The sequence below is a fragment of the Pygocentrus nattereri genome, chromosome 21, assembly GCF_015220715.1.
Source record: "Pygocentrus nattereri isolate fPygNat1 chromosome 21, fPygNat1.pri, whole genome shotgun sequence".
In the NCBI taxonomy this organism is placed as follows: Eukaryota; Metazoa; Chordata; class Actinopteri; order Characiformes; family Serrasalmidae; genus Pygocentrus; species Pygocentrus nattereri.
The window spans coordinates 11,113,518-11,134,842 of record NC_051231.1 but is presented as its reverse complement, the minus strand read 5'-3'; the positions used below and the strand labels follow the sequence as shown (position 1 = coordinate 11,134,842).

Genomic DNA, 21,325 nt, shown 5'->3' with positions numbered 1-21,325 from the left:
CACACACTATATTGCCAAAAGTATTCAGTCACCCATCCAATTAACTGAATTCAGGTGTTCGGATCACTTCCATAACCAAAGGTGTATAAAACCAAGCACCTGGGCATGCAGACTGCTTTTACAAACATTAGTGAAAGAATGGGTCGCTCTCAGGAGCTCAGTGAATTCCAGTGTGGTATGGTGATAGGACACCACCTGTGCAACATGTCCAGTCGTGAAATTTTCTCACTACTAAATATTAGTACACAGTATCACAGTCAACTGTCAGTGGTATTATAACAAAGTGGAAGTGATTGGGACTCAGCCACGAAGTGTTAGGCCACATAAAACTCAGCCACGAAGTGTTAGGCCACATAAAATGACAGAGCGGGGTCAGCGGATGATGAAGCGCATAGTGCGCAGAGGTTGCCAACTTTCTGCAGAGTCGATCTCTACAGACCTCCAAACTTCATGTGGCCTTCAGATTAGCTCAAGAACAGCGTAGAGAGCTTCATGGAATAGGTTTCCATGGCCGAGCAGCTGCATCCAAGCCTTACATCACCAATTGTAATGCAAAACATCAAATGCAGTAGTGTTAAGCGGCGCCACTGGACTCCAGAGCAGTGGAGAAATGTTCTCTGGAGTGATGAATCACACTTCTCCATCTGACAATCCGATGGACAAAGCTAGGTTTGACGGTTGCCAGGAGAACGGTACTTGTCTGACTGCATTGTGCCAAGTGTAAAGTTTGGTGGAGTTGGGATTACGGTGTGGGGTTGTTTTTCAAGAGTTGGGCTTGGCTCTTTAGTTTCAGTAAAAGGAACTCTTGATGCTTCAGCAGACCAAGAGATTTTGGAAAATTTCATGCTCCCACTTTGTGGGAACAGTTTGGGGACAGCACCAGCACACAAAGCAAGGTCCATAAAGACATGGATGAGCGAGTTTGGTGTGGAAGAACTTGACTAGCCTGCACAGAGTCCTGACCTCAACTGATAGAACACCTTTGGGATGAATTAGACAGGAGACTGTGAGCCAGGCCTTCCAACATCAATGTCTGACCTCACAAATGCGCTTGTGGAAAGCCTTCCCAGAAGAGTTGAAGCTGTTATACAGTGAGGAAAATAAGTATTTGAACACCCTGCGACTTTAACACACAAATAAATTATAAAAAAATCATATATTGTGATTTCCGGGTTTTATTTTTAGATTATGTCTCTCACAGTGGACATGCACCTAAGATGAAAGTTTCAGACCCATCCATGATTTCTAATGGGGAGAACTTGCAAAGTCGCAGGATGTTCAAATACTTATTTTCCTCACTGTAGGTACAAAGGGTGGACAGACATCATATTAAACCCTATGGATTAAGAATGGGATGTCAGACGAGGGAATACTTTTGGCAATATAGTGTATATATAACTCAGAAAAAACAGCGAATATATTCTCTGATTTGATAGTATTATATTTCTTATATATTTTTAGTTTATTAATATTCTCTCAAGGTTAAGCACCTACTTTAATTAATATTTTTGTCAAAAAAGACAAAAGTACAAGTTTCAAAGCTTAAACCAAACTCTATTCATGGAAAGTGCAGCCAGTCTAGCTAGTCTGCATGACCAGCGTAATGAATCTAAATAGAATTGTACTCAACTTTCAGTGCAACCTGGATAGACTATTCAAAAACATTCATACTCCAGCCGTTCCTCAATAGTAGATGCTTTGTAGGTTCAGGCTTTATGCCACAGACTCACCTGAAGACTTGGCTGTCTAGCTCCTTAACCCTGTGTATTAAACGTTTTGGTAAAAATTCCTTATGCAATAAATATGAAATGACTTCTGCTTGCAGCCTGCAACTGTACTATTTACGGCAAATGTGATGACGGCCTAGATGGAGATGGCAGCTGCTTCTGTCAAGAGGGCTGGACAGGAAAGCGATGCGAGTCTAAAATTGGTAAAAAAAATATATAAAAATCTGAGTTCAGTAAGTTCCCAATTATAATGTGTTTTGACTCTCACTCATATTCTCCCAATGTGATTTAATAGAAGTCAAGCCTATTTGTTCCCCTGAGTGCGACTCTAATGCAGTGTGCCTGCTTGCGAACCAGTGTGAGTGTGTACCTCCATATGAAGGAAACGGACTCAATTGCACAGGTAGGTTTGACTAGTTGTCTGTCCACTGAAATTAATGGTGCCTAACAGATGTGCCAGTAACTTCATGACAGACCTTGGATTTTGAACTTTATGCTGGTAACAATGCTTTACTTCTTTGGTGTGGAGAACAGGTCTATAATTTTAATAAACAAATTCCATAAAAATGTTCTGATAATAAGACCATAATACATGCTTCCACTGTACATCAGTCCAATTCAGATGAGCTGGAGTCCAGAGACGTCAGTGGTGTTTCTGGATGCTGTTGACATATGATTTCCTCTGTGCATAATGCAGTCTTAACCTACATTTCTGGATGCAGTAACAGAGTTTATTAACAGTTTGTCAAAGTATTCCTCCCATCCATCCGAGAAGCGTGATGGTTTTAAATGCAGTGCCATCTGTCAGCCTTGCCCTTTACCCACTGAGATTTCTTAGGATTCACAGAATCTTTCCATGTCATCCACCATAGAGGGCGAAGTACCTAAAATCTTTGTAGTCATTGGCTGAGGAATGTTGGTTGCATATACTCATAAAATGTAGAAATTTGGAGATTCTAGATTAGCATTACAGATAAATGTAATAGTTATTTACAAGAGTTACAAATGAAGTGAAACGAATAAAAAACAAATATTTTGGCTACATTCACATTACAAGCCTCATTGCTCAAATCCAAATTATTTGTTCTAATCTGATTTCCCTGACATGAGTTCACACTGTTTAAGTAAGTAATTCAAATCTATCATTAATGTGAACGAATTGCTGCCATGAAATGACCTGCATGCACACATCCTACCCAGTAACGTCACATGAAGGAGCTGCGAAGGTAATTAACTCTGATCAGCTCTCAGCTGTTCATTATCAGAGCAAGACGAAAGAGAAAAAGGTGAGAGGAGCTGCTTTTCCACCTTTTACAGGCTTTAACTTCTGTTTGGCGCTGCTGCCATGGTATCGCTGAATGATGCCACAAGCGCAGTGGAAAAAAAGCACATGAATTCTGATATGAGTGTCACATTAAGGTCGCATGGCTACGTATCAGATACGAATCTGATCTAAGACCACATATGAAAGTGGCTCAGGGCAGATTTGAAAAGATCAGATTTGTGTGTCCACACAGCCCTGAAAACATCAGATCTGAGTCACATTATGGCAAAAAATCTTATTTGTGCCACTTCAACCTGGTAATGTGAACGTAGCTTTTAACTCAGTGTCCCATCATCACCTAAACGTTCTGCTCTTCCATGTACAATAAGTGCGTAATCAAAAATCATTTGAAAGATCAAATCTAAATATCTGTCAGATTTTTAAATAAATAATTATAAATAAATAATAAGTAATTATCTGCCACTTCTGATCAGATGCGAGTGGTGAGTAGAGCAGGGAGTGGAGTGATTTTGCCTGGAGCATTGAGCTAATTTTAAGAAATTCGGAGCATTGATGTTCTCTCTCACTCTTGAAAATAGGAATTTTCAAGTTATGTCAAAAAAAAGACAGGGTCACACTTTATTTGGGTGGTCACTTACAGATTATCCACAGATACTTAAAAAAATTACAAACTTTCTGGTGATTAGGTTTACTAGTTTGGTGTAGATTTAGGATTAGGCATAGATTTAATAGAATCTTTCACACTCAATTTAAAGTTCACTTACATTTAATAGATACTTATTTGAATGCTTGTTTAAGATATACTGAGCATCTACAAAACATCTACAGTGGACCATCCAAATAAAATGTTACCAACAACAAAAGGAGATAAAAGGTTTTGTTCTGAGAGCAGGGGAGTGAGACGGCAGGGTGACCGGAAGAGCTCCTACAGGCCGGAACTGTTCCGCAAAGTCTCACTGATCGCAAAGTTCTACAGAGATCAGACACAGTTAGTCACACGTCACCCATTTTGCTGCGTGGATGACAAAGAATATCAAGTTAAAACATGTATTTGTTCACTCAGCAGGTTTATGGCTTGTGGTTGGGCCATCGTTTCACACCTTCAGAGAAAAAACCTGTGTAGCACAGGATATTTAGCTAGTTTTTCGTTTAATAACGGCCATACATTTTTATAATTACTAATTAATTAAATGCATAATGTCCATACCTTATAGACATAAAATAAATATCAAAAGAATAAATTATATGGAGCAGGTTTTCTCTGATGTATGTGTGAGGAGCGAGTGAGAAACAGAAAACAGAAAACCTGGAGCAGAGTTGGAGTGGAGTGATTACAGAATAGTGGCTCCGTTCCACTCGTGTACTCTGCTGCTGCTGATATGACTCCACTGTTGATAGGTAGCCCCAGTGCAGTTTATAAGCTTTGTTTTCCTTTATATGTTACTCATTTTATTATCAGTGTGAAATCCAGACAGTAAGATACGAATCTGTAACCCTGAGTTATTGCTGTTGTTTTGCAGTATGTTACATAATTATTTACATAGTTACATAATTATTGCATACTCAATTATGTAATAGCTACATTTACATTTGATTTACATTCTGTATCAACAGCTTTGAGTCTGCACTTTGTTTTGTCAACAAATGACAGTGGCCAAATTAAAGGATGGCTTTTATTTCCGAAAAAATTTACAAATTCAAAATATATCTAATAAACTATCTCTGCTTTCGCATTCAAACCACAAATGTGGTGTGGATAGAAAGTTTATAATCTGCACTTTCCGCACAATGTCTCAGCTGGTTTAAATAAAATATGGGTAAAAAATTAATTATTCAAAATTGCAGCATGATTTTGTCATCACTGGCTTAGTAAATGTGTGTGTGTGTGTGTGTGTGTGTGTGTGTGTGTGGTAATGTCTATGACTTTAATGGGCTAAGCTGTAGTTGTCATTGATAAATGCCGAGGATCTCGTGTTTTTGTTTTTGCTGTAGCTCCTGATCTGTGCAGTGAATATAATGGAGGCTGTCACGACCAGGCTGACTGCGCACAGACGGGTACCATTGTCACCTGTTCGTGTAAATCAGGGTACACTGGGGATGGAAGTGCCTGCTCCCCTATCAACCGCTGCGTAGAGGAAGTTAATGGCGGTTGTAGCGATTTTGCAAATTGCATTGTTACTGGACCTGTAAGTACTATATATATATATATATATATATATATATATATATATATATATATATATATATATATATATTTTTTTTTTACTCAATTTAAAGGGCCCATGTCATGGAAAACCTCATTTTCGTAGTTTATTTCCAGTGTAGTATATTTGTTTCATGTGGCATGTACACTTTGGCGAAGTGTATGCAAACCAGTGCATTCACACCTACCTGCCTGTTCAACCTTCAGCAATTTAGCCTGGCCCATTCCTGTTCAACTTACAAGGAGGCTCCTTTAAAGGGGAAATCCACTGATTTTTCTAAATAATTTCTGCATAATTTAATCATTAGATGTAAACAGAGTGATTTGATGTGAAATGGTTCATTATAGAGAAATAAACTGATTTAGATTCCTTAACAGAACTAGAATTTGCGATAACACAAATATAGCCATTTTATTTACTATTTAAAACCACCAGTGAACCTACTAGTCTTCTGAGCTGTTATATTTAATACTGATGAAGGTAAAATAGTAATATATCTGAAATATAATAGGTCATCTTTGGGGACTCTCAAACATAAATGAATAAAAAAGGCATTTTAGGGCAAAACCTACTGTGAGGGAGCTTTTAGAGGTGGACGTCTGGTTCCTATCACCACCACTGTGAACAATTCTGACTCAGTACAGTAGGTTTCTCTAGAACAGAGCCTTTCACACCAAACCACTCTGAATGAACTTTGTTTACATCTTTTAATCATGCATACATTTTGAGCTCCCAGTTGAGGTTCATTTTAAGGTCACTGTAGACAACACATGACAAAACAGATTTCATGAAGTCCATTTTCACCTGTCAGAATGAGAGGCGGTGTGAATGCCTCCCAGGGTATGTGGGAAATGGTGTCCAGTGCCTTGAGAAGGTGGTGCCACCTGTTGACCGCTGCCTGGAGGACAATGGAGGCTGTGACGCCAAAGCCACCTGCAAAGACTTACATTTCCACAGTAAGACGCAATTGTGCTTCCATGGTTGTTGCTGCTACTGAATGTTACCAGATTTGCCACATGCACAAATGATAACTGCTGAAATTCATTAATAAAGTAGCAGTCAGACCCAGTCTATGTTACACATTCTTATGGTCATCTGGTCATTTAGATAATAACCCCTTGGCAATCTTCATGCAGTTTTCCCCGTCTCCCCAAAAGCAATTGCTTCTGCACTATTACTGTGTCTCTTTATTCCCCTAGATCAGCAACCTGTGCTCAAACACTGCACATACGGCCATATAAATAACATTTATTGCACTGCAGTTTGGGCTGCTGTTCTGAATTATGCATTTTGTTACAGTGTGAAGTGCTTTGTGTATTTTATGCCCTGCTATTTATCTGTCTGCACATACCGGATTTGTAGGAGTTGTATGGTGGGAAACCTAAAAAGAGAAATGTGTAGTAATAAAGCCACTCATCCAGTGCATACATTACAACACACTAGCATGAGTTTTAGTAATACTTAATGGAACTGTTTTCTTGTTCAGCCAAAACCGATGGCGTTTTCCATCTGAGATCACCTGCAGGGAAGTATATGATGAACTACACCACAGCGGAGGCGGCCTGCAAAGCTGAAGGTGCCACCCTCGCTACTTCCATCCAGCTTTCTCATGCACAACAGGTAAAAGCATCACAGGATTTGCTTTGAATTCATGATTTCCTCTAATGGAATCATTAATCACATGTCTAGAGTTGTTATTGATGTTTTGCTTTACATTCAGTTTCATAAATCTTCACTGTTCAGAGAAAAATGTATCTCCATTTTTGTTGTGTTTTATTTTTCTACATTACTCAAGCAGCTGTGCTTTACACTGCATGAAAATTTCATGATGAATGGACCAATAGAAATGCATCACTGGTGTCGTTGGGTAGTGCTGTCGACTCACAGCAAATAGGGCCTGGGTTCGATGTCTGTGTGGGTTTCCTCCAGGTACTCCGGTTCCCCCCCAAAAGTCCAAGGACATGCAGTCAGTCCAATTGGACATGGTAAATTGCCCATAGGCATGAGTGAATGTGTTTGTCTGTCTGTCTGCCCTGTGATGGGATCCGCCCAATGACTGCTGGGATAGGCTCCAGCACCCCCTGCAACCCAGAAGGAGAAGTGGCTTAGAACGTGTGTGTGTTATGAAAATTCTTGATTTTCTTCTGTAAAGTTACTATTTTGGAGATACATGGTTTTCTTTGGACAGTGGTGATATTATATGTAGTTACACAAATTTGCATTTGTGTCACTGACATGATGTTCATTTTTTGTACCTCAGTTTCCTGTTAAATAATTTAATAAATACATGACATATTGCAATTTTATGCAATAACTCCTTTGTTTTAATGCATTTTCAGTGCATTAGATTAAACTTCATTTTAGGCATTTGTCAGAATGCCAAAAACTGTCAGGTAGTTCAACAATCCAGATGCAGGTTAAGTCAGCTATTTAAAAAGGGTAATTTAATTTTACAAAATTCTAAATAAAATAGTTTGGCTTGATTTTGTGCTTGAAACCTTTACATTCATAAACAGGTAATTCACAGGTTGCAACTTTTGAAGTATTCATTAGAAAATGTTGCCTCTAAATTCTAATTTTACTGACAACAAAAGACTTTTATTCTGACATGTTTTAATAAAAGACCTTAAGTGACCTTAATGGTGCAATGCCAAGGTCAGCAGCCTGTTCACAAATATTGGAAAAAATTTAATTTTTGAGTCTAGGCTGGTTCACTTAATACTAATATTTCTTTATATGAAGACAAATTCAAGTTTCTAAGGGGTCCAAGTACAAAGATTAGTTTATACACATTTTCAGTAACTGTAAATAACTTTCAAAATATAGTAATATTTTAATGTTTTAAAAATTAATTTATACCATTATAAAGACTGTGGAACCTATATCAGCACATTGAATCTTGCAGATACAAAAATTTACATATTTGTTTTAATGAGAATTTTTTAAGAATTATTTTTTAAAGCCTTATTCGTCATTGACCCATTTACATTTGATTCACATTTGGTATCAGTAGAGTTAGTTCTGCACTTTTCATTTTCTTTTTGTTTCATTGTCAAACGATGATGAAAACATGGCTAAATAAAGCAATATTAAAGCAAAAACAGGCCGTTTTTAATTAACAGTAACAGTAGAAAAACCATATTAAATTTTATAGTATAGCGGCTAAACACAATGTAAAAAAAAAATTTAATAATGTTTAAAAATAAAAAAAAACAGTTTTCCACCAAGCCATAAACCTGGTTAATAGTATGTTTTGGTTTCCAAGCAACATAGCTTTAAGATGGAAACTGCAATAGTTTTTCATTTTCATTATTTGGTACATGAATACAGTCTTATATCTAGTACGTTGCAACAGTTTTGAATGTGGCTCAACCAATCAGCTTTTAAAACTGTTTTGTTCTTTTTGCAGAATAAGACTGTAAGCACAATTAATAGCTTCAAATCTTAATAAAATATCTCTTCTATTTACAAACACAAATGTTTCAAGGTGTAAAACATACAGAGGACCCAGCAGTTTAAATATACTGAATAGCTTCATTAACTAACTCAGGATACACTGTGAAGGAGCTAATGAGCTCATTAATGATCACATGAAACTGCTCACACTAATGAATCATGTTTGCATGCAAAACTTATTTTTAGCTGATGAGCCTACGTAAGAATTCATCTCATTACAGAAGTACTTTGATAAAGGTCATTCAGCAACACTGTATAATAACAGGCTCCTATAAATAGCATGTTTATCATTATCTAATAGTTCATTCATTTTCAACAAAAATCAAACCACCTTGGGAGCCACAAGATTTAATGTCCATTTTACCAACTTGGCTGTAAATATGTCTCAGTCTAGGCTAAAAAAAAAAAAAACATTAATGAAAACAGACTTTGCTCTGCTTTAGCTCAGATATATGTGCTTTTCTCGCATCTCTGACAGGAAACTTTTCCTCAAAAGTAGAATAGTTTCTTGTAAAATGTCTCATAATGTTTGATTGTTTACAATGCTGAAGTCAGATTCCCATTCACCAGCTTCTTGTTAAGTGGTTCCTGAAGCACCAGAACATAACCATTTAAGGTGGAACAGGAAAATTCAAACAAGAAACTGACTTCAGCTTCGCGACTTGTTCGTTAGCTACTAGCTAGGAGAGATTATTGCCTGTGCACCAACCTTAAGGGTTACAGTGTGAATTAGCAGTTATGCCTTAACTCCAGCGTTTAAGACCATTTATTGTTAATCCTGTGTTTGAACGATTAGCAGAGCTTTATTTTCCTGCAAAGGAGGATTATTTTATTTTCACCTAAAAAGCTAATTATGATGTGGAGACACAACAGGGCAGTAAAAGAGCCGCATGTTGCCGACCCCTGATCTAACAAATAAAGAGGAGTTTGCAAAACTCTGATCTCTTCTCTTCCTAGTTGGGTATGCATTTGTGTGTGGCCGGATGGATGGATGGGAAGAAAGTGGGCTATCCGATACGCTTTCCTTCGGTTAAGTGTGGTGACAACCAGGTTGGAGTAATACTGTACAAAGATCCTGTTGATTTAAGCAGCCTTTATGATGCGTACTGCTACAGAATGAGAGGTACTTTAAAAATATACGAGAGATGAATTTAAAAAGCTGTTTTGCACTCAGCGTCTTTGTGTATGTGAACAATGTGTAATAGGACCACTGTTTGACTTTGCAGAGGTAACATGTGAATGTGGACCTGGATACGTGGGCAATGGAGAATTCTGTAACGGCAATCTGGCATCTGTTGTTGCTACTAATTCAAATTTCTCAGTATTTTATTCTGTAAGTAGCTTCTCTCTCTTTCCTGAACAAAAACCACATTGTGTGCAGATGTATAGACATTTTTAATCATTAATGTTATACTTGGCCCTCATTTAGACCTTGGTGAAGTACGCAGAAGCTGTTGTGGAGGGAAAAAATCTCTTGAACTTCCTCTCAACCAGATCCTCAAACGCAACACTCTTTGTGCCACATAATGCGGGATTCTCTGGAAACGAGGTGAGTTGTCTGTCAACAGTAAACAGACTTAAATATCTGCTGTATGTATACCAGTCTAATGAACTAGTTCAAAGTCAGAGCTGAGAACACATTTTAGAATTTTAACTCACTTGGACTTTAGATTAAAATTCTTTTGCTTTGGTTGAATGTCTATCAGGGGTCTGCAACATGCAGAATTAGGTAAAAATAAAATAATACTCCTTTACAGAAAAATAAAACTACTGATCGTTCTAACACAGTTTTAACAATAAATTGCCTTAAACAGTCTCACCTAGCTAGATTTTTTGGAGACGAATGGACTTATTTGCAATTATAGTCACTCCAGCTCTTCTCCTGATACGTTTAATCTGCAGCAAGAAACTGTCAAACACTAAGAAGTCACAAAGATGAAATCAGTTTCTCGTTCAATAGCTTCAGTTTTTCCTGTTCTACCTAAATTGTGCAGCAGTTACTTTCTAGTGCCACAGTCACCGTTTAAGGTAGAAGGGGGAAAAACATAAAAGCTGGTGAATGAGAATCTGATAAAAAAAAAAATCTAAATGTTAAGAGACATTTTATAAGAAACAATTCCACTTTTGAGGAAAAGTTTCCTGCCGGAGATGCGAGAAAAGCAGCTATAAGGCTGCATTTTCATTTATATACTTTAACCTGCACTAGAACATCAGCACATACTGATGCATGTTTACAGCCAAGATGGTAAAATAGACATAAAATCTTGTGGCTCCCAAGGTGGTTTGATTTTTGTTGAAAATGAATGAACTATTAGATAATGATAAACATGCTATTTATAGTTGTTGCTGAATGACCTTTATCAAAGTACTTCTGTAATGAGATGAATTCTTACGTAGGCTCATCAGCTAAAAATAAGTTTTGCATGCAAACATGATTCATTAGTGTGAGCAGTTTCATGTGATCATTAATGAGCACATTAGCTCCTTCACAGTGTATCCTGAGTTAGTTAATGAAGCTATTCAGTATATTTAAACTGCTGGGTCCTCTGTATGTTTTACACCTTGAAACATTTGTGTTTGTAAATAGAAGAGATATTTTATTAAGATTTGAAGCTATTAATTGTGCTTACAGAGCAAAATAGCTCTTCTTAATATTTGGGTTGCCAACTTAAACTACCTTGATTATGTATTTTGTAAACTTTACCAAATGCTTCAGTAGTGAAAATTTTAGCCTATATTGAGTAGAACTCAAAAACAGTAGCCAGTACATAACTAGCAAACACAGCTTTGAACAGCTGTACAAACATAAAATCTAAATATTTTCATTAAAACACAAGAACATTTACTTAATTGCAGAAAATGTGTGTATCAGTAGTGACAGGTATTAATGTTCCATGCTGATTTTCAGACTTTGGGAAACATTTACTTCAAAACAATGAAGGGTGAATGGGGCTGCAGTCTCACTTCCTGCTCTAAAATATAGGGGACGTGGTTAAAACAAGGCCCCGCCTATGGAATAAAACTCCTTCTGTTTCAGTAGTGACATGAAAACATGGCAGCATTTTTTAAAATAATGTTTATTCATTTAAACACTTATGTCTAAATCTAAATCTATTAACTTCAGTTTAAAAGAATCTTTAAAAAATCCAAAAAGAAGTATATATTATATGCACAAGTGTAAAATTAGGGGTTAGGGTTTGGAACAGACACCCCTCAATAAAGAAATGATGATTTGGTATATATTTATGGGAAGCAAATCCAGCCAAAAAGGAAATGAATATGAAAACAATAAAATATAAATGCAAACCCCTTTTTGCCATTTCTTTTTCCAAACATCTGCGCAAATATCCTGCCAAAATTGAAAATGAAATGAAATGCCTTCATTTGCAATTTCATTTTTACATTTACATTTTTACATTTACATTTACAGCATTTAACAGACGCTCTTATCCAGAGCGACTTATAAGAAGTCTTTGAGTCTATAAGAAGAGCTTTGTCTATCTAGAGAAAGTATTTTTGCTAGTAACCAATAGGTTAGAGAGAAAGACAGTCCTGAGTTTAGATACTGATAGAAACAAAAAGTCACTGTTGATACCCAGAGAAAAGGAACACAGTTGAACACAAAACACTGTGCCATACAATGCAATACAGTAAATTTTTCACATGAGCACAAGCCGTTTGTGACAAAAATAAAAATAAATTGAAAACAGTTATTTGTCATTTCATTTTAGTCATTATTCTGGTATTTCATGGCCAAATCTAAAATGAAAAAGCTAACAGACCAAAGAAAACACAAACTTTACTTTGGCTTTGGCTTTTCTTTGTGAAAAGCAGAATACGTCTCAAAACTAAAATAAAAAAAAGATTACTTTCTTATTTCCTTTTCATAGCGATCGGCTGCAAATCTGACAAAATTAAAATGAAAATACAAAATGAATAAATCAAAAGCAAAGTGACTGTCTATTATTCAGTTTTCAGCGCTGCTGCGCTTTAACTATCAGAATGAAAAGGCAAATGAAAACGAACATCAGTGCCACCTGCTGGAGATTCACTTCTCATTTTCCAATTTTCATTTTCCACTTTTCGTTTTCTTTTTCAAACTGACCAACATGCAAATATATGTTAATTAGTACTAGGCGGGGCTACGGGGTACATTTTAGGACATCCTCAGCCGTCTGAGAAAAACACTGTCATGTCTCAGACCTGGTGACCAAACGGCCCCAGAGAAAAGGTATCAGACCAAACGGCCTCCGAAAAAACTTTCTAAGTTATACGAACCAATATGTGCTTGAACAGGCTTGTGTTTGGTCTGATACATTTTCTCTGAGGCTGTTTGGTCTGACAGCGTTTGGTCTGATGTTCAGATTCAGCAGATCTGAGTCATGACGGTGTTTTTTCTGGAGACTCGAAGTCTTTTTTCTTGAGGAATGATTGCGATTCTGACACAGTTGAGACTGTTTCTGACACGGCTGAGGATGTCCTAATGTACCCGTTAGCCCCGCCTAGTGCTAGTTAACATATATTTGCATGTTGGTCAGTTTGAAAAAGAAAATGAAAAGTGCAAAGTGAAAAGTGAATCTCCAGCAGGTGGCGCTGATGTTCGTTTGCATTTGCCTTTTCATTACGAAAGTTAAAGCGCGTCCACGGCGAAAACTGAATCACAGACGGTCACTTTACTGTTGATTTATTCATTTTGCATTTTTATTTTAATTTTGTCAGATTAGCAGCCTATTGCTATGAAAAAGAAATAAGAAAGTAAACTTTGCATTTTGATTTTAGTTTTGACACATTCTGCTTTTTACAAAGAAAAGCCAAAGCCAAAGTGAAGTTCATGTTGTTGTTTTATTTTGTCTGTTAGCTTTTTCATTTCAGACTTGGCCATGAAATACTAGAATAACGACAAAAATTAAATGACATAGCTGTTTTCAATTTATTTTTATTTTTGTCACAAATGGCTCGTGCTCGTGTGAAAAATGAAATTTCAAATGAAGGGATTTCATTTCATTTTCAATTTTGGCAGGATATTTTTGCAGATGTTTGGAAAAAGAAATGGCAAAAAGAGGTTTGCATTTACATTTTGCTTTCATTTTCATTTCCTTTTTGGCTGGATTTGTCTCCCATATATATTTAGCTTCTTTAATTGTCTTGTTTAAATAAATCATTGTCCTTGTAAATTTCAATGGTCTGAATACTTTGGTGTTTTTTTAATAGTTTTTTTTTTCGTACTGTAGGACTGCAGATTGAATTAATTCTGTAGAATAGTCCATATAAATTCTGTTTTGATCTACGAAATGCACAAATGCAACTGATACTAAATGAAAATGTTGGCACTGTCATATGAACAGAGCTCATTTTTAAAGATACAGGAACAAAACAGCCTGTCTGGTTCTAAGGGATAAAGAGAGGCTGGAAAATGGTCCTCTAAAAATGAATTATGACGCTTGTTGTACATAAAACCACACAGACATTAAGTCAAGGGAAAATACTGAAAGTACTGTGCCATCAGACTTATCTCCATCTGTTTCTATCTCAGCTAAGACTTTCTTTCCTATCTGGTAGCCACTTTATTACCTCTGTCCAGTTATATCATGGTCATATATGTCGTTTCCAGACTCTGTCATGGAGGGACATGGAGTACCACATATCCAGCAACAACAGCCTACATTTCTATGAGGATCTGCAGCATAACACAGCAATCCCATCTCGACTGGGCTATAACCTTGTAGTAGTGATAACCTCAGACAAAACTCAGGCTGATGTAAGTGCTTACACTAGTGCATATTTATTGATGGGAGTTATCATTTATTCAAATTATTATTTGTATCAATTTTATCACACATATGGTGATTATGCTTTTTGCAGGGTGTTTAAAACTTTTAAAAACATTTTTCAGCACATTGATTGCAACGATTGAAGAAAGTCTGAAAATTTAGATTTCCTTTGTTATTTTTCATTTCTAATGTGTGTGTATATACAGTTGTATGCAAAACTTTTATGTATGCAAAAAAACGCCCCTGGTAAAATTACATGTGTGGTTGATTGTCTAAGTGAAAATAAGTTAAAATTTATGTGTAAAATTTAAAATGTGCCACACACTTTTTATGTTCATCGTCTTTAATATGATCAATACTGCAAATATACAGACATTAACTGAAATTTGCAGAAATATGTCATATTTAATTTATTATTAGACAGAAACCACCCACATATCTCTAAGATGTTTTTTTTTTATTGTTACCATTATGCGTTAGACCAATGGGTAACATATGCCTAACAGTATCTATGGCATATGTTACCAACCTGTCTAATACATAATGGTAACATATGCCATAGATAGCAATAGATAATAATAAAGATAGATCAATCTAACATTAAGTGTCTGGCTTTATGTCTGACGTTTGACCTAACCCTTCATATTTACCCCTTAAACTGTAATTTCTAATATGTATGATTTTATAGTATTTTTATCATGTGTCACATAATTATGGTTTATTCCCACAGAACATCCCACCAATAAAACTGGTGAATAAACAAATAATATTAGACTGGAATATTCCAGCCACTAATGGATTAATCCATGTCATCCAGGGGCCTTTAAGAGCACCTCCTGTTGCTGTGAGTTACCTTTTGTAATAAGGGTCAATTTATTACACATTATTTCTGAACAATGATCACAAATCTTTAATTAAAAAGGCACTGCAGAAAGATTTGCAATTAGATTTCCTGTTTTCTGTTTTACAGCTTGTTAGATCCTACTTGTAAGAATAAAATGTATAAAAATAAAAATGCATTGCTTTCAATGAAAGTTGGTTGTGATTTAAACACAAGGTGTGTTTTTATTATTTTCAGGTGACACCGCCAGCCCCAACTGCTGCCCACTCGAAGTCCAGTGCACCAGCTGTGACTACAGTATTGATCATCATATTTATTGGGGGTGTTATTGCTGGTGTGGCATATTATTTCCTGAAGTATAGGAATGATGCCTTTCGCTTCCAGTATTTCAAAGTAAGATGATCTCGAAAGTCTCAGTAATAAAACACTCTACGTTTCTTAAAAAATCATTGACATAGCTGGAGGATGTGGCAGACAAGCTCAATGTTTTATGGTCAGTGTTACTTTATTCCATTAATATTTGAGGCCCACAAATATCTAGTTTAGTCTGTGTATATGTGTAAAGATGAAAAACAATTTATTTATAAAACTAAAAACAGATTCTTAAAAATAACAGAAATATCAAGATCTGTATAGTATAAGTTATGCTTAGAAATAAGATCTTGCTGTATAGTATGATCAGTAATATATGTACTAATAAATTTGCCCTCAATTTCTGACACAGTATTCTTCAACCAGCAGTATATTGTATTTTTCCAATTAAAAGGCCGCCAATACAATGTCCAACTGTAAGAATTGTTAGTAGGAAAGAGCTTATTAAAGCTGCAGCAACATGCTGCACCTTTAAGATTTAGATGTTGCAGATTGCAGCCAACCTCCCCCCTCACCTCTCCCTTTCCAAACGTGTAGTAAAACCCACCGTGGCCACAAGATTTTTTTTGTTTTCACTGCAAACAACTGCAGTGTACAAATGAGCCCTTTAACAAATGAAAATTTTATTTTTATAATGACTGTTGTAGATTCTAATTGTGTTCAATCAAGGCGTTCATATTATTCAGAGAAATGATACAGGCCCATCTTAAATTACATCAAGGATTCATTCATGTATTAAAGCAGGGCAACCTTGAAATTGATCAGTAGATGAGCAACAGTGCTGTTATGAGTAAACAAAAAAGTTTTAGCAAAGCACTCCACTTTAGAGCTGCACTATGTAAGACTTTTTTGTAATACATTTTTACTTATTAATGTCACATGCATAGATTCAAAAAGAAGGCCTGACACAATGTTTAGGTCTCAAATGCAAAAGCAACATGAAGTTATGATACTTAAAGTAGATAATTTACTCACATCCTCAGGGGACACGTCCTTTACCAAGTTTTGACTGAGTTCTCTTTGAATGCTCTTTCAACATGCTCACAAATATCAAGTTGATCCACTCAAGGAAGGAGTCCAAAGCATAACCTACATTACAAAACATGCAATTACACATTTCCACCAGAGAGGTCTCCAAATCCACAAATCTTACTTAGTGCAGCTGTCTATCTCTACAAATGTGTTTGATATCTTTCTCTTTATGTATGTACTTCAGCAACATAGTACAAAATGAATGCGTGAATAAGTTTAATTTACTGCATTTTCAATGTCATTGTATCTTTAATAGAATGATGATGAAGATTCCACAAAGGCTGGCAGGAATCCTGCTATAGTATCCATACCGAACCCTTTATACAGTGGCTACAAGGCATTCGCAGAGCCTTTCGGGGTATGTGCTGAGATTTTCTTTGAACGTTTCAGTAGCTTATACACTGCCAGTACTAACAATGTTTCTCATTCTTATCAGTTTAAAATACATTGATGCAACATTAACATCTCAGGTTTGAACCCCGTTTTTTGCACATGGTGATAAGATTTTAATGTTTAGTAGTCTAATAAGTCTCTGGTTAGCCTGATTAACATCCTATTGCTATATGTCACGTAATATGCAAATAAATCATAACAAAGCAACCAATCAGGTGTGCGGTTCCTCATTGGTTGCCACCTTGAAAATTGCAGTGTCGCATGCTGTTGTTCGTTCTCTTTAAATTAGGGAAGACCCTTCGACTGATGTGTACAAGAAGACGGGGGTTCACACTGAAGCCAGAAAAATGCGAGGCACACTGCACGCTCTTGCAGGTTCACTAGTGCTGCTTCTGGCTTCGCGTCTCCCTGTTGCTAAGCAACAAAATCGTTCTGTCTGTTAATTTGCTGTGCTAACTGGCTCTTGTTTTGATATGTGCAGTGAGAAAACTCCGTCACTCTATGTGTCACACCCTCACAGAACGTGATCTACTGCTCACTAGCAAATGTGGTGCTGCTAGTGAATCCAGAGCTGTGTCTGAAACTGTGCCCTGTTCACTATATAGTGCACTATTCTTGGGTTCCGCCATTTTGTAGCAGTGAATAGAAAACATTGTGGTAGATCCAGTGCACTCAAACAATCCCACAATGCACTGCAATAAGTAGTGTACAACCTATGTACACTACCGATAGGGGATACCCATAATGCAGCTTCTCCTAGTAGGATTAGCAAATTCAGTAACAATGGCAGCATCTTCACAGAGCTCTCTACAGACCTGCCACAGTTGGAAATCAGCTCTTCTCGTATTACGTGGTCAGGCTTAGCGCTTATACTGGACTGCCTGCAGGACGTTTACGGTGTTTATGACATTTATAGTGTTAATGTGACAGAATCTGCTGTGGCACAGTAGTGAGCAAACCTGGATGATGTCTCAATATGTCCAAAATCCTTTACTGCATACTAAAAAATGATAGTCCTTCAAGGGTTCTTCAGTAAAGAAATTGGTTCTAAATGGAACCATGAGCACTGAAAGAATCCTTTGCACAACTAAAGTGTTCGTCAAATTGTTGGAGAATATGCTGAAGATGCTTCTATATAGAATCTTTTTTTAAAAGGGTTCTTTATAGCACCAAAAATGGTTCTTCTATCATTACAAGCTTGACGCCATAACAGTAGAACCCTTTTTGCTGCTGTACAGAACCCTTTTCAAAAAGATTCTATATAACTATCTACAGCACATTCTCTATCAATCTGAAGAAGTTTCACGATGCAAAGAACCCTTTTATCATGCAATGGGTTCTTTGAGTGTTCATGGTTCTATACAGCCATTTTCTTTCCTAAAGAACCCTTGAAGAACCACCATTTTTTAAAGTGTACCGTCACCAATTCTGTTCCAGATTTTCTAAGGTAGGGTATAGTGAGGGGACCATTCTGCAGAGGCAAAAAGAAACCAGGATCCAATCAAGAAATGCATCCCTCCTTTTGAAAACCACAGAGGTTTTGAGAAAAAAGAACATTTTAGGCTACTTGTGGAGGGGAACATAGGGTTATTAGGGTGGAAACAAACCAAGTGGGAAATTTTTAAACCAATCCAACAGTTTGTGAAGACGGCGCTCAAAGTAGGGGCCGCTGATGCACTGCTCAACGCTGTCCAATGTGAAACAAACCTGTTGTTAGTCCTTGGACTTAATGCACGTAATAATCGCTGAAACGTCCCCCTAACACTTCAGTTAAGAGTGTAGATGTGTGTTGTGTGTGTGAGAATGTTACATGTTAAAAATACCTCTTTTGAGAGAAAAACAGCTCTGTTAGCTAAGAAAAGCAATTTGATAGCTAGTTTGCCTGGCTTGTATTATCATTGTTTTCCAGACGTTAAAGAGCATGGCCTAAAGGAATTTAGGGGTGGGGATTTTAGGGGGGGGCATACCCTTCTCTGCGACATATTTCGCCACAGTCCAGTACCAAATGTTTAATAGGTTGTCCTCAGATGCGTATTCTTGTCACAAGATCACATCTGGCCCACAGGACTAGCTGTACTTCTACCGAAGTGGTTTGAACAATCGGATTGAAATGAATTTTAAATGGTGTCTGATACGCTCTAGTAGATTCCTGCTCTTCCACGTTTCTTCTGAAATGAAGGGTATCTATAGGGAGTTTGTCCCCATTTGCTGTGGTAACAGCCTCCACTCTTTTGGGAGGGCATTACACTATATGCTGGAACATTGCTGTAAATATTTGATTGCATTCAGCCACATTAGCATTAGTGGATAATCACTCTAAAGAACAGTTTCACTGCTCCACAGCCCAATGCTGGGAGGCTTTATATTCCTATAGCCCACACTTGGAGTTAGACATGGTGACCTTACAGGCTCATGTACAGCTGCTCCAGAACGTCCCATTCTATTCGCCAAGCTTTTTTCTATGAAGATTATACAAGCTCCACTGAATTCACTATTCAGCATGAACATCTAAATTCACTAACTAGACTACAGGACATATAATCCTAACACTAACACGCATTGAACAACCAGGCATAAATGGGGTCTTGGTTTTTTGAAACATAAATGTTATAAGCATAAGCATAAGAAGTGTTCATTGTGCTCACCTGTTTGTACAGTACATGAAAATTATACACTTTCTGTTTCAGGAACCACAACAAGCAGAATCACCTGCCATGGATGCTGCAGTCCTACCAAACCTCCTCGAGTAGCATACAAATGAAACACATAGGGCCATTTTTATGCAGAATTCCAAGTTTTCCAGCCATGTTTTCTACCTGTGGTATTTCTTTTAATCTTCTCTTCATTTTCAGCATTGTTTACCAATTAAAGGGAGTTTTAATTGATAAACATTGTGCTTTTCCTCTCCAATCACATTCCTAGATGTACAAATATTTTCTGACATGCTGCCTGCTGTCTGTGATACACTTGCCGAGCTTACTCCTGGAACTCTTTCATGGAAAGACAATGCTGAATTGTTATCAATGGGAATAAAATAGATTGATTTCATACCTTCTTGTCAGTTGGCTTTATCAGCTGTATGTGTGGAGGAGAAAAATAATTTTTAGTTCTGTCAACCAACAGACAATGACTGTGGTATTGCTTGGGATTGAACTCTTGTGATGATTGAGTGAATGATTAAGCCATTACTTGGAATGTCACAGAACCCAATGATGCAATGATGATGCAATGAATTGGACCAATCATGGTCTGGGAGAGAGCTCGGAAAATATAACACGGTTATTAGGACCAATCACAGTCAAGGGAAGGGCTCAAAACAAACAATGCAGTGATTAGGACTAACCACATTCGGAGGAAGGTCTCAGAACAAACTATGCAGTGATTAGGACCAATCACAGTTAGGGGGAGGCCTCAAAATAAACAATGTGGTGATTAGAACCAATCATAGTCAGGGGGAGGTCTCAAAGCAAACGATGCCGTGATTAGGACCAATCACAGACAGGCGAGGTTTCAGAACAAACAATGCAGTGATTAGGGCCAATCAAAGTCAGGGGGGAGGTCAGAACAGCTTTGCAATTTGTTGAAAAGTTTCCTGTCAGAGATGCGAGAAAAGCGGCTATAGCTGAGCTAAAGCTTAAAGCAGAGCAAAGTAAGCCTGCATTTTGTTTATATTATATTTTTTAGCGTATATTAGGATATTATTATATACTGAGACATAATTACAGCCAAAATGGTAAAATGGACATAAAATGTGTCTCTCAAGGCGGTTTGATTATTTGTTGAAAGGATAAAATGGCTCTTCTTAACATTTGGGTTGCCGACCTCTGATCTAGGACAAGAGGGTGGAAAAAAACTAGAGGAAGAGAACATTTTTCAGATGAAGAGCTGTACTGATTGCTGATGTAACCAATGATGGAATGAGTACTTGGGGGGAAGATGGAAAGCGTGACTCAATCTGAGCCCAATCACTGTAGCAGGAATCATCAGAACCATCAGCACTGAAAACAGAACTCAGGGAGTAAAAATTTGACCTGCAGCACTTTTGGCTCTCAGAGCAAGAAGATAAGATAACTGCATGTTTGAGGATTGCCTTGCACTGTTTGAATGCAAAGCTCAGAAAAGAAAAGCTGGTGGGTGAATCTGACGGTTTGTTATAGAACATGGTGTTAGCAAATGCTCAGACTGAAACTCAACACTGTGTATTTGAAGATAATGGGATGTTTCCTTTTACCAGTTCCAGCTAC

At 37.1% G+C, this 21,325-nt stretch overlaps 1 protein-coding gene across 2 annotated transcripts in view; it reads left to right on the top strand.

Moving 5' to 3' along the window:
• Positions 1–20,131, top strand: part of stab1 (stabilin 1) — an 89,341-nt gene extending 69,210 nt beyond the window's left edge. For both annotated transcript variants that reach the window (XM_017704808.2, XM_017704807.2), the window contains exons 57-69: positions 1,826–1,930; positions 2,023–2,130; positions 5,005–5,198; positions 6,028–6,172; positions 6,703–6,836; positions 9,630–9,795; positions 9,899–10,005; positions 10,102–10,221; positions 14,284–14,430; positions 15,174–15,287; positions 15,522–15,677; positions 16,945–17,046; positions 19,769–20,131. In XM_017704808.2, coding sequence (XP_017560297.1) covers positions 1,826–1,930; positions 2,023–2,130; positions 5,005–5,198; positions 6,028–6,172; positions 6,703–6,836; positions 9,630–9,795; positions 9,899–10,005; positions 10,102–10,221; positions 14,284–14,430; positions 15,174–15,287; positions 15,522–15,677; positions 16,945–17,046; positions 19,769–19,831 — 1,661 coding nt within the window. In that variant the 3' untranslated portion in view covers positions 19,832–20,131. The remainder of the gene's footprint in view (positions 1–1,825; positions 1,931–2,022; positions 2,131–5,004; positions 5,199–6,027; positions 6,173–6,702; positions 6,837–9,629; positions 9,796–9,898; positions 10,006–10,101; positions 10,222–14,283; positions 14,431–15,173; positions 15,288–15,521; positions 15,678–16,944; positions 17,047–19,768) is intronic.
• The last annotated feature ends 1,194 nt before the right edge of the window (positions 20,132–21,325 follow it).